The sequence below is a fragment of the Pogona vitticeps genome, chromosome 3, assembly GCF_051106095.1.
Source record: "Pogona vitticeps strain Pit_001003342236 chromosome 3, PviZW2.1, whole genome shotgun sequence".
Lineage (NCBI taxonomy): Eukaryota > Metazoa > Chordata > Lepidosauria > Squamata > Agamidae > Pogona > Pogona vitticeps.
Window position 1 is genome coordinate 94,070,625 of NC_135785.1, and position 14,068 is coordinate 94,084,692.

General features: G+C 39.2%; 1 protein-coding gene across 2 annotated transcripts in view; it reads right to left on the reverse strand.

The window, feature by feature from the left end:
• Positions 1 to 7,886: 7,886 nt before the first annotated feature.
• TET1 (tet methylcytosine dioxygenase 1) overlaps positions 7,887 to 14,068 on the reverse strand; it is a 99,500-nt gene continuing 93,318 nt past the window's right edge. For both annotated transcript variants that reach the window (XM_020807992.3, XM_020807993.3), the window contains exons 10-12: positions 13,864 to 14,001; positions 11,428 to 11,752; positions 7,887 to 9,812 (exon numbers count right to left, since the gene is read on the reverse strand). In XM_020807992.3, coding sequence (XP_020663651.3) covers positions 8,686 to 9,812; positions 11,428 to 11,752; positions 13,864 to 14,001 — 1,590 coding nt within the window. In that variant the 3' untranslated portion in view covers positions 7,887 to 8,685. The remainder of the gene's footprint in view (positions 9,813 to 11,427; positions 11,753 to 13,863; positions 14,002 to 14,068) is intronic.

Consider the following 14,068-nt stretch of genomic DNA (forward strand, 5'->3'; position numbering starts at 1 on the left):
ACTGGTGCAGAATGTTAGACTTAATTAATACAACAGAGTGGAAAGACAGCCCATGTGCTGTCTAGTAATCCAAGCTGTGGTACACAGAATTTAGTTTAGAAAAAGAGTGGGATCAAGTTGTGCAGCTGCTGACTTCAGAGGGGGGATGACTATTTTTTTCTTGGACAAGTAGAGTCATCATACTAAACAGTAGTAGAGTCACTGATGGTAGTATTGGGTCTAGAGGATTATACCTAATTAGTCTCTTCTGCCAGTGGAAAAGCTTTCCCATATTCTCCCTATATATGCTGCCACCGCCGCCAGAGAAACCATCCAAAGCAGGTTTTAGGAAGCATAGAAGGCTTTTGGTAATTATTGGCTTCCCTTCTATATTGTTACTGTGAATTTAAACAAAATATTAATAGCTGAGCTATTCATATAGGACTATGTTGATATATTGGTTAGGTTTTAAGGGAGCAATTCAGTTCAGTCATTGACTAAAATTATAAAGGCTTCTAACATGATGTTTGGTAAGACATTAGAATTATTTATTGGCTTATACAGTGGGATGCAGAGAAATCCTGAACTAGTCAGGCTGCGAAAGCCATTAAAAATACTGACATTAACATATTGGCCCTAAACCAAAGAAAGCAAATTATGGTCAAATCCCAACAAATTCAATGCCATGACTAATTTAAGGCCCATTAATTTTCATAGAAATTCAAGCACTATAAACTTTTATTAGACTAGGGTCATGGGGTCCAAGATAATTTGCAGAATAACAGATATCACATAGTAATTATGGCCTGTTACTATGCCAACAGTTACCTGAATCTGAATTAAAAATTGTAATTTTGTAGGGTTTCTGCAGTATGTGCAACCCATCCTTAAGCCCTTTGTTTGCCGTTCCCTCAAGCATCCAGATGAGAAAATTACCTATTAGGATTGATACCTCCAGAAAAAAATTCCAGCCACTTTTCACAATATGAAGATTAATGTTAAGAATTTTAAGAAATGGTTGTTGTGGGCTTTTCGGGCTCTTTGGCCGTGTTCTGAGGATTTTTCTTCCTGACATTTCGCCAGTCTTTGTGGACAGGCGAAACGTCAGGAAGAACAACCTTCAGAACACCGCCAAAGAGCCTGAAAAACCCACAACAACCATCAGTTGCCGGCCGTAAACGCCTTCGAGAATACACAGTTTTAAGAAACCCAGTCCCAGAAAGTTTCCTCTTTTTTTCATTCACTCTTTGGATGGTGGAAAGAAGCTTCTAAGTGGAAAGTTAAAGGTGCACAACTGCAGGCAGGAATAATTCAAGGAATCAAAGCAAGAAGGCAGCAAAAGCAAAAATGCAAGCACCACAGAGACTTAAAAGTATAAGCTGTGATGTTTTGAAATGTGTATACTAGAGAAAAGTAGAAAAAAGTACTTCTAAGTGTACATTAGACAGTTCGGAGTGTTTTTTTTCCCCAATACTATAGCTACCAAAATCTAGCTAGCTGGAATATTCTTGGGAGTTTTAAAAAAAATCCCTTCTTTTAGTATAATTTGCCTTGTACTGTATATGCTGGTCTGGACTACTGAAGAAGAATATAATAGACAGACGTTACGTACAGAAGTCCATCTCCGACCTTAAATAAATCAAATCAATTGATGTACAGTCTACTGTACTTGCATTTCACAGACCTCAGTTGGCCAAGCTAGGAATTTGGACAGAACAAGAAGCAACCACGCATAGCACCAAAATGAGTTATGTATGCCTTAAGCACTTTGCAGAGCCAAAAGTGGCTACTAAGTTTATCCACAAATGTTTCTTACAATAGAAAAAGGAAAACATGCATTAAAAAAACAACAACCCTGATCTGTAGCTCCGGAGCCAGCCAGCCTGGAGGGAGACCAATGAAAAGAATCATGTAATCTGAAACACAAATTGCTTTGATAGGAATTGAGTTGCGGCAGCAGTTGAAGGATGCTGCTTGTCACAGCTCCAAAGAGTCACAATTACAAGACAACAACAGTATAAGCTTTCGTAGCTATAAGCTCATTTACAAAAAGTACATCGATTTCTATGTAAAAATGATAAATATTCTGAAATGCTACAATAAATAGCACACAGCTGTATGTCCAGTAAGTTGTTGTCAGTTCTCATCTGCTTGCCAAATTCTATTCACTCTTAAAACAGCAATTCCATCCAATGGATATAAAATGCAAATGGCAACACTGCTTTCTATGGAGCAGTACTGTTTACACTGTCATGCTAAGTAATTAAAATACACAGGTGAAATCAGGATCATAGCTACGAACACCTCTCTTTTAATTCCAACAATATATTTTAAACGTTTTGGTAACTTGATGAATCTGATGAAGGGTTATTAGCTGCTAAAAAGGATTATGTACTCCCATCTTAAAATTATTGGCCCGTATCCTGCTCACCATTTACACGAGAGGCGCTCCAACTGCCTAAGCTGCTCTTGTGATGTATCTGATGAGGCGCCCCTTGTATTGCCTTGTCATGTGGTCAGGCGCATTGTGAGATCAACACAGAAACTTCTGCAGCTAGAACTCTGCACATCTTGATGAAGATACAGGTCATCATGTGAAAATAATCCCTACTGAAATTAATGACACCATTTAAAGTCAGTTAAGACTTCCTGCTAATGAAACAGGCTGTCAGTTACAAAGACATGTACTTCTCCCATTTAGCATTGTCATTTTAAGACTTTATTTTCTATTGGTAACTGGGTGACCTCTTTGCAGGATACAAAAAAGTGTGACATTTCTATATATTTTAACCTGATATGCCCTGCCTGATTTTAAGCTATTGGTGACGCTCATTTTTAACTAGCTGTTTTCAAGATTTAAGTTTCACCTGAAACCTAGTACAACGTACAGGATTTAATGAGAGGAGTCAAGAGGGTTTGTTATTCTACTCATAATGGTATGTGCTCTGCAAACTTGACATGGCAACTTTGCAATCCAAAATGTATCTACTGAGAAGTATGCTCATTTAATGGTATTTATATCCAAATAAGCATGTACAGTGTAGGTTTATAACCTTGATCTACAAACAAATACCAAGGGTTCCATTATTGAGGTCAAGAATCTACTTCTGGACTGGATACAACTGTTGTAGAGTACCATAAAGTTGCAGATTTGCTTTGTGGTTAACTTCTGTATGCTTTAAAACCGCCATACAAAATCCATGCACAGATGAATAAATGGAGGAATTCACAACTCTCCCTACTGTACAGACAGCTGTTATGTTTTAACAATTTTAGCTCACAAAAAATATACAAATTTTAAAATGTAAATCTAAGGCACACAAAAATACCATAACAATTTAATGTATATAGATATTTAAGAAGAAAACTGCTGGTACAAAATGGTGGTATAATATTGACCTTTACATTATTTACATGTCTTACATATCCTCTATTTGAAATAATCATAATCTCTGAACCAAGAAAAATGCAGCATACAGGTTTATTATTATTACAAAATTTGCTTTACAAATAGAAAGAATGTGTTGACATCTTCCTTTCCTTATATGTTCTGTTAGGGTGTTATAACTCCAGTTGACTGAATGGGCTTTTGCAGAAACACTCAACAGCACTGCAATGTAACTCACAGTTAAAGAACGGGGGTGTAATCTAAAATGCAGTCCTGCTGGCTGAGTTTTGGTGACACTCATACTACTCCTCAGTAGTCCACAGGATCATAACTCACAGTCACAACTCAGAGCAAGTCAGGTTATGCAGGCCATGCAGAAATCAATGGGAACTGTTGCATGTTTATATACAGTGATTTCACTGACACTCCTGAAAGCTTAATCACTTAACTCTTGTGTCACTGAGACTGGCAAAATTCTCTGATAACTACTAGCAAGTAGAAGTTGCTTTTTAGCTCATTTGGGTGCCCAGGCAGAAATAGAAAAGGTTGCTTAGCACCAGATTCCATACATAGTGCTCCTGCACTACACACAGATTACTTCATATGGTCAACACATCAACATATCTCTAATAGCACCAGTCGACTGTTAGAAGAAGGGAGGGGAGAGAAGTAGGTGCCGGTACAGCCCAAGCCAGAGATGGGCAAATTGATCAATGCTGTCCATTCAGTTTTTTTAAAACGTTAAGGTCTGACTAACCTGAATATGACAAAATTTGTGAGTTTTGCTAAATTCCTAAAAAATGTACTGAAACAAAATACTCCCCACCTGCACTAAATTCAAGAGGTATTATCTCTTCTGAGCAAGAAGAGGACCATGTTGTACCCACTTGTTATAGGCATTCAGAGAAGAGTGAGAGCCTCTCTGAAAAAAATAATGCCAGATCTAATTTACCACCAACGTGACTGCATATACAAGGATTCAAAGCCAATTCCCCCCCCAAAAAAAGTTAAGCATTCAAAACTTTGGACTTGGATGGATGAATGTGTCTGACTGGGGTCTTCCCACATCCAGTTTTAAACTCAATAAAATCCCAAATATGAAGAATTTTGCAAATCTGGATAAAATTCTCCCTAATTCCTAATTTCCATTTTCTCTTCTTGCTTTTTATTTTTGTTTAACCATTTATTTGTTTAGCAGAGTGAGACGACAGGTGATGCTCAATCAGTAGGAACGCAATATCTTACAGAACGCTTTTAAAAGCCATGTTTCAGAAGCTCACATCTAATATCATACAAAATAACAACTGGCTAAAATCCTCCTGCCTAGTTACGCCTGTTTAACACAAACAGCATAATTTTAAAGCTAAATTGACTAAAAAAATACAACAGACATTATTAGCTGCATATTAACCTTTGTGATTCATTGTGTAACTAACAATATCTGCAGCATTTTCTTAACTTGGGACAGTTTGCTTTCAAACATTATGCCACTTATGTAGCTTACTCAAGAGGATTTGAGCTCTGTGAGATAACTAAAAGGATCTCATTATTGACATTTCTGCATGATCAAAATCAATAGGTACCTATGCAACTGCAAGATCCATATTCACAACCCCCAAGAAACGTTTTCAGAATGAGCATACAACTGTGGTAGACAGTTTCAAAAACAAAAGCACCATGTCTACATTTTGTAAAAAAAAACAGAAAAAGATTTAGCCGTTTGTTACAGCACCACTACATTATCAAGTATGTTACGGTTAAATGTCAACTTCTGATTATTCTTGTAGAATGTCTATGCACCATGGAAAGATCCAAATACAACCAGACTATTTGTATGGACTGTGACCATTATTCATAGAAACCATGCTAATTTGGATCTTGCTTATTTAAGGAGGACTGGCCAGTGATACATGGACTGCATACAGTATGTTTTGTTCAACTAACCAAACTGTACAAAATTAGAGATAAATTAAAAGGACTGTGATGCTACAGTACTCGAGACAGGAAGTTGCTGTCTCCCAGCGCTTCACCTAGGATGCTGCTATCATGACAGGGAAGATTAATTCACTCTTCAAAACTAGGGGTTGGTTCAGATTATCGGTTTTCTCTGTATCAGATTTAATTTACTACAGATCTGATTTTACAGGCATCTCCCAGTGGCATCTTATTCCACCTGGATTGGCCAGTCCCATCTCTTTTGCTTTAGCAAAATGATACCAATGGTTCCTCTTTGATCATACACTGACTGCAGTTTGGCAGGCAAACACGTAATCTGTCAGAGCACAGTCACATCCTCAGAGCTGATAAACCCTTGGCATCTAGTTGGCTAGAAATTTGATGCTGCTGTCTATGAATGCAGTACCCTTCACCCTGCCGCCACCACCAGTCAGGGGCTGTCAGTAAGCAAAATGTGGAGTATTTTTCTAGCTTTGCTTCTCAATCACAGTTGCCAGAGATGAAGCCTAGACAGGTGTCATCCATACAGATAGTACTGTATCGCAAAGACGTTAAGGCATTTGTCAGGACTGGTTCTGACATTAAAAGTTTTGTGGCAGTTGAATATTCATAGCATAGAGTTAAGTGGCTGCCTCAGGCAGCAGTTGCTGGAAAATGGTGGCAAGTGCCACACAGCCTGAGCAGTGCCTCCTTAGTTGCCCACTGCCTATGAGTAAAGTGGAAGACTTGGTCTTGTCGCTCAAGCCTGGAAACTTTCTTTTTTGTGAAGTATTAATTCCACAGTCTCCCAAATTTTCCATGCTTTAGCTTGAAGCCAGCAGTGGAAATTCTGCTGCCAGAAGTTATGCCTCACATAATAAGCTGCAGCGATTTTCAAAAATTGAAGACCTTCCTGTCCCGCAGACCACTATGGCTTTCCCACAATGAAAAGGAATGCCACAGGAGCTTCACGAGTGTGTGTGGGGAAATGAGAATTATAAAACATTTCAGAATAAAAGCCATAATTCTAATGTCATCGGTTTTCCACGGTGTAAGTTACAAGCCTGGATTTTAGCCAGTATGTCTGGCACAAACTTTTTAAACTGGAAGGTCATTTGTAGGATCAAGTGCCCACAATTCCTAGTTTGGTTACAACTATTAATTAAAAAGAAAGAAAGAAAGAAACAGGAAGGAAGGAAGTATGCAAAAGCTCAAAATCGGTAATATCTCTGTTAATGTTCATTTACTCAGTTTTTGATGGGAGAAGCCAAGGCCTGAACCTGGGACCTCTGGATTGTCTGGTCCTCTCCTATGTACACTGTTTTGTGAACTGACCCTTTAGATGCTACTCTCTCTTTTCAAAGGGAGAGAAAAATAAAGCTGCAGTCCTCACGTGCAGCAAACACAGTGGGACTTACTCCTGAGTAAGTATGCATAGGATTGGGTCGCATACTTACAAGACATTTTTGAATTACTAACTAATACAGTGGTACCTCGACTTATGAACTTAATCCATATTGGAATTAAGTTTATACATCGAAAAGTTCGCAAGGCAAACTTTTCCATTGGAATGCACTGAAAACCATTTAATCCGTATCTGCTGTTTTCCGTTCGTAGGTCGAGGCGCTGTTCCTAGGTAGAAGCATTAGTTCCCATAGGAACTAATGCAAAGCCAGTTAATCCGTACTCTACCACTAGGGAGTGAATTTTTTCTTCTTCTTTTGACCTAAGGTGAACTTAGGTAAAAAAAAAGGGCAGGAAAGACTTTTTTTCTTTTTTTCGGTTCATAAGTCTAGGCTCCGCTCGCAAGTCAAACCAACTTTTTGCTAACGGAGCCGTTTGTAACTCAAATCGTTCGCAAGTAGGGACGTTCGTAAGTCGAGGTTCCGCTGTAATTGATTAACATTTTGGATATAATTGTGAATTAAAGTGAATTATAAAACAACTGACAATGCAAGTTTCTTATAAAATCCAGAATATTAATAGGACAACTCTAGGGAGACAGTTTCAGATGCCATAAAATTCTTCCCCTGAGGCTTTAGGAACATTTGGTTGACATATATAACTTGCAACACACTGTATGAGACAGAGAGGCTTAAGCATTTATTGCTCAAAAGAACAATGCCAAATAAATGCTTAGAATGGTTATTGTGGGGTTTTTGGGCTCTTTGGCCGTGTTCTGATTGTTCTTCCTGATGTTTCGCCAGTCTCTGTGGCTGGCATCTTCAGAGGACTGGAGTAGGAATTCAGAATTCCAGTTCATCCTCTGAAGATGCCGGCCACAGAGACTGGCGAAACATTAGGAAGAACAACCTTCAGAACTTGGCCAAAGAGCCCAAAAAAACCACAACAACCATTAGATCCCAGCCGTGAAAGCCTTCATGAAAATGCTTAGAACAAAATATCTTAATAATGCAGGTATTGACAAAATGCTTGTTAATCCAGATTTGCAAATAACCGAGTTTCTGCATTTTATTAGCCTTTTGTTGAGAAACAAACTAAACAATGAATTGAGGAAAAGGAGTGGAGAGCAGGTCTAAAAATCAGATATTCTTAGCACACATGAACTGCTTTTATAGCAAAATGGAACTCTTAAAACTGTGAGAAAAAAAATAAATTCCTTGATAGAGAATGCACAAATCTTAGACAAATGTAATTCTTATACTATTTCAAGTTAATTTTAAAAATAGAAAGTGCTTTTAAATATATATATTTACAGTTTACGACCTCCAACCATCACTAGTGATACTGTTTGTGTGGGGATGTGTGGGGATCACACATGCACACACACAAGCTATACATATATGAAAAATCTATACACAGATAAAATCATCATTGGTTCTTTATCTTTATTCTGGGCTTCACAGCAATGACTGGAAGCTGTTGGAGCAATGGCACCATGAAGAAATAAAACCAGCTTATATTTAACAGTTCACTGTGATTAAGCACCAAGAGCCATGTACAACTAATACTGTCTAACTTGATTTTACATCATAAAAGGTGAAATCTGTTAAAATATTTATAAAAAGCCCATTTGTAGTAAACAGACAATTCAAAGCACCAAAGTATAAATTCCAAAAAGGTAATAAACTGAATCATTCAATCAGGGTTAATAACCTAGCCAAAATCATTTAACTATACAATTGTTTCTTTTCTTTTCTTTCTTTCTTTCTTTTTTTTTGCTTAAAATGTGCTTGAGAATCACCAGATGTTAAAATATATAAAGTCACAGTTTAAGAAAAAAATTTTTTTTTTACCTCAGCCTTCGAAATGGTTGAGATGAACAAAGAGTAAACCATACAAGACTTTGTTCTTTAACAGCACCTTTAGGAATTATTGTGTAACACTGCTCCAAGGCAAAAGTTGTACAGTTGTTAAAAAAATTATGCCCAATGATTATATGGCCCTGCAACTCGTGTGAGGGCATAAGTAGACACCGTTATGATGTTATCATGAGTTACTGTCAATGCTCGGCGGGATGGAATTTGGTTGAATTCATTGTCTTCATAAACATTCTCTCTGGTGGCACTGGCCTGGTGTGCATTCCTGTCACTTGGTTGTTGACTGTCGTTCTCAGTGTTTAATTTTTCTGCTTCTTTCTCTTTTGCTCTTTCTGCCATCTTCGCTTCCCACAGCGCAATCCCATGTTTTGGCTCATTCAAGTTTTTATGTTGATAGAAGACTAAAGATATCCGTGTGGGATGATTCCTGTTTGGCTTTTTAATTGGAGTTGTGGCATGGAGTTCACGGCGTGCACATTCAATTAAGATGGAGCCGTGTGATGGTGCAACCGCTACCCCACCTATATCACTATCCAAAAAATTATGCTCACTATCTGACCACATTTCTTCTTTCTCTTCAGAATCTGTGCATTTCAGGAGCTCACTGCCTGATAGTTTACTCACATTGGCAGAATCACAATTTGAGATTTGCATGAAACCATCTTTTTGCACTGGACATTCCTGGGAAGAACTGATTTCATTTCTGGCTACCTCTTTGGGAGCATTTAAACGCAATGACGACTCACAAGAGCTTGCCAGCTGTGAGGCAAGAGAGTTTTCTAACTTAATTTCACAATTTTGCTTGCTGACCTCTTCTTGTTCAAGTGTGTAGGGCAGGTTTTCTCTGTCAGCTGTGGAGTACGAAACAGCAAGGTTTTGAAGAAATGAGGGTGCCCCATTCTTTTCATCCAGCAAAATTCCAGTATGATCACTAATGGACACATCCAAGTTTTTACCTTTGGGTGTCATCTGAGGTTTGTTATTACTGCATTGCAAATACCCGTAGGGAGTAGAAAGCTCTTGCTGACTGTTAGTCACTGGCATTGCACCACTAGCTTTTTGAGTTAATGGAGAGCAAGAGAGCAAACTGTCCAGCTTTAAAGGGGAAGAAGGAGCGTATTGCTTTAATACAGAGCAATTTGTCGTAGTGTCCGAATTCTGTTTTATGGTTGGAAGGCGATCACCTGTCTCCATTTTAGTTCCCAGTTGCAATGTATTAGATTTGCTCCCTAAGGGGAAAAACATTAAAAATGTTAAAATAAAAATGTTAATTATTTACAGAGGTTTCTTTAAAATGTATCATAGGACAATTTACATTTAATTTATATAATTCCTGCCCTTAATTATGTAAATGTTTCTTCTTCTACAAATCAAAGTTACAAAAGGCTAACTTTCTTTCATGAAAAGTTGAACTCCCAGAATTGGTCTTGTAACTTGTACAGATATGCCATAGGTAACTACCCTTAAGTTTTTTTTTCTTTTAACCCCTAGTCTAGCCCAATTCTGCATGTTCATAAAAATGACCAGTAGTTATAATAAGTGAACAACAAACAAACAAATAATAAACAACAAATAATGGTATACATAGATCCATAACAAATTTGTGATGAACAAGATCCAGTTTAAAGACCAGGCACATTCAGAGCTCCAGAACACTTGCATGATATTTTTAGACAATAGCTACAAACATAGGGGGCAAGTGTGTGCGTGTGAGGCCAGGGGTGTATGTGTGGTGGAGCATGTGTGTATGCGTGGAGGCGTGTGTGCATGTGTGTGAACGTGTGGGGAGCAGGACGGAATGCGTGTGCGTCCGTGGGGCATGTGGGGCATAGCGGTGTGCACGTGTGTATGCATGTGGTGGGGTGGGTGGGGTTTTTACTGCATTTGTGCGGGCGGTGGGGCGAGCAGGGGGTGCATGTCTGCATGTGTGTGGGGGCGGTCCATGTGTATGTGTGGGCAGGGGGCATGTGTGCAGGGGATGGGTGGGGTGTGCATGTGTGTGGTGGGGCCGGGTGTGTGTGGGAGGGGGGTGCGTGTGTACATGCATATGAAGGGCAGCAGGAGGGGGGGTGTATATGGAGGCAGGTGGGTATGCGTGCGGATGTGCGTGCATGCGGTGGGGCAGGCAGGGGTGTGTGTGCATGTGTGCAGGCAGGGGGCTTGTATCTGTGCGTGCGCACACACATTTCTGTTCCTTCAGCCCTAAAAAATTGAAAATATTCAGTGTGGCCCTCACTGAAAAGTTTGGAGACCCCTGAGCTAGGACATAGCTTAAACGAACATGCATGTGGTTCTAGGGAGTGAAGGCAATCTTGTTGGTATCAGGAAAAAATGAGTGATGACAGCTTGGATATGGGAGGAGGAAGATTTCTCTTATGATATTATGTTTTGAGTATAAATGTAAAGGAATGGAGTTCCCACCCAACTGTGATTGTAGTTTTCAATTATTAGTCCAAAAGCTATTTGAGCGGTGCACAAACTGCAACATATATACTTTATGTGCACAACAAGTCTATGTCCTTTTGATGTAAATTTTAGCACTAGATGGGTATTTAGTATAACTATTCTGACTCTCTTAATACAACATTATCTGTGTCATAAACAACTTGCAAGTCAGCTTGGTCAACCTCTACTGCACATTTTCAGCAACTCACTCATATTAGAAAATGTACTGATGACTTGTTATAATTTTTACATTTTGCTTTGCTCTACCTTGATAATAAATAGGGTACAGCAAGATCAATACCCTACAAGAACTTAATTTTTTGATTCAAATTCTTAAGAGTCAACACTATCTCCTCAGTTGCACATTTCCATTTTGAAATTTCAATACTTTACGCTCACCTAAATTCTGTGAAGTTTTATTGGGATTTTCTGACACTCCATTTTTCCCCTTCACAGGTATAGTATGCTTCCTTTCTGCTAAGGTTTGCTTTTTTGTTTCTGCTTTCTTTTTCTTGTTTGCTCTCCGTGGCTCAGCTAACATTCTTACTTCTCGGGGGAAAGCAGTAAGCACTTGTATGGCGCCAGCTTTTATCTTGGCTTCCAGCCCCTCCTCTGTGCCAAATTCATCTGTTTGTGAAATTTTGTAAAGAGGTAAGACGTGCAGTTGCTCATCATTTGGTATCACCCCCACCGTACGATTATCTTCTTTTGTTAAAGTACAAACCTAGGTACAAAAGGGGAAAAAAAGATGCAACAACTTCTTTCTATTTACTTATTTATATATTAATTCGTTCATTCGACGTCCATACCACCCATCTAGTTACAACACAACAAAACAATGACACTTAAAAATATATCAAACATAGTGGTTATACAAAAATCAAAATTACAACATATGATGACAAATAACCAAAACCACTTCAACATAAACATAAATACTACTAATTTAAAAGGCAGGATAGCCGAGGAGGAATAAATGCTGAGACTGCCACTGCACTATCGTGTTGCAATCTCTGGAAAAGCCTATCCAAAAAGCCATGTCTTCAGGGATCAGTTGAAGGTTCCCAGTGAAGGAGCAAGGCAGATTTCTGACAGGAAGTTGTTCCAGAGATGCAGAGAGCAACTGCCGAGGTTTCTAGTCTTCTGTTTTTGGGCCTCTCTCAGGGTCAATAATCTCAACCACTCCACCTAGGAAGCTTGAGTAGGTCAGGCAGATCTTACTGGGAAGACCTGTTCTGTCAGGTACTGAGGTCCCAAACTGTTTAGCGCTTTGTACAGTGGGGTCTTGACTTGAGAACTTAATCCGTATTGGAAGGCGGTTCTCAAGTCAAAAAGTTCTCAGGTCAAATCTGCATTTCCCATAGGAATGCATTGAAAACCATTTGATCTGTATCTGCTCTTTTCTGTCCATAGAAACTAATGGGAAGCTGCTATTCCGCCTTCGACCACTAGAGGGGGATATTTTGTTTCTTTTTTTTTCTTAGGTCAAGAAAGGTTCAGGGAAGGCAGGGAAAATACAGTCCAGGCAGTACCAGGCAGTCTGAAGACTGTCTCCCAATCCACTCTCTAAACGCTGGGAGGAGTGAGGAAGCAGACAGGCACCCTTTTCACTGGCCAACAGTTAACTGAAAGTTCAAATTTTGCACTTTCCCTGCCTCCCAAGTGGGTTTTTTTCAGTTCTTAACTCAAATCTAAGTATGTAAGTCAAGTCAATATTTTCCTATGAGAGCGGTTCTTAAGTCAAAATGTTCTTAACTCAAGCCGTTCTTAAGTCAAGACCCCACTGTATGTCAAAATCATCACCCTGAAGCTGCCATGGAAGCAAACAGGTAGCCAGCACAAGGTGGCCAGTTTAGGGGAAATACAATGGTATTTCTTCACTCTGCTCAACAGTCTGAATGCCATATTCTGGACCTGCTGGAGTTTCTGTATGTCTTAAATTGTATGTCTGGTTGTGAACCTATAGGGCAACTACGATGCACCCTGATGTTGTATAAATTAGCCAGAAAAAGTTATACAAATCTCACACAAACATCAATGGAATTCCTTACATTATTATAAAAGTATTACTACCATTACTCAGCATGACAGATGATAGAAAATAAGCTGTCCTGTAGCACATTAAAGACTTTTCCAACACTACTCTGTCACCCAAAAGTTGTTGACTTCTAGGTCACATCATCCATTGTAGAAATGGTGAGAAATTTCTATTTTGGAGAATATGTCCACAATCCAAAACCATGGGGACAGACAGTGTACACCAGTCAATGTCTCTAGTTATATAGCCTGAAGCACTATCAAGCCAAAGGAATTCTTGAGTTTTAGTCACACCAATCCTTCATAAATGATAAGCTTTCAATCAAATTATGTTAGGTATAAGCACAAATCCAAGAGGCAGAGGGCAAAAGTGAGTGATTTTGGTGGGCCCAGGGGTCAAGTTCTTGCCATCAGGATCACCTGCAGGCTGAACAAGGCCCTCAAATAGCTCAAAGTGGCAATTAAAAAGAAAAGCAGCACCCCCCCCCCAAAAAATAAAACTTAAGCAGAAGGTGTCCAAAACAGGCACATCTGGTTTCTCTTTTAAGGAAGGGCCTTTTAGCTGAGCAATGTTACTCCTAGAGGCACCTGGGATCGAAAAAAACATATTTTTGACAAAAATACAAGGACTCCAGTCAGTCTCCGGGGCTTCAAAAATGCCTCTAGGGGCTACAAGTTGCCCACTCCTTGCAAAAGTTTAGAGACTAGCACAACAAAATTAGGGAAATGCATGAAATTGTGGAGTAAAAGTCACATGCAGAAAACCAAATTCAAAGCAGGAAGCAGAACATCACATACCACAGTGCTTCCATTGTGCATGTTGTGTGTATCCTTATGGGCATGGGCACAGAAATCAATGCAAGCTGTGACACCAGAAAAAGGCCGGCCTTCCTTGATCCCAAGCCGACAATCAGGACCAAGATGTTCATTTTCCACCTAAAAACAAGATAACTTTGTTTCATTTGAAGGGAAGAGTCATGTGAGAGACCACTAGTTTCTAGAA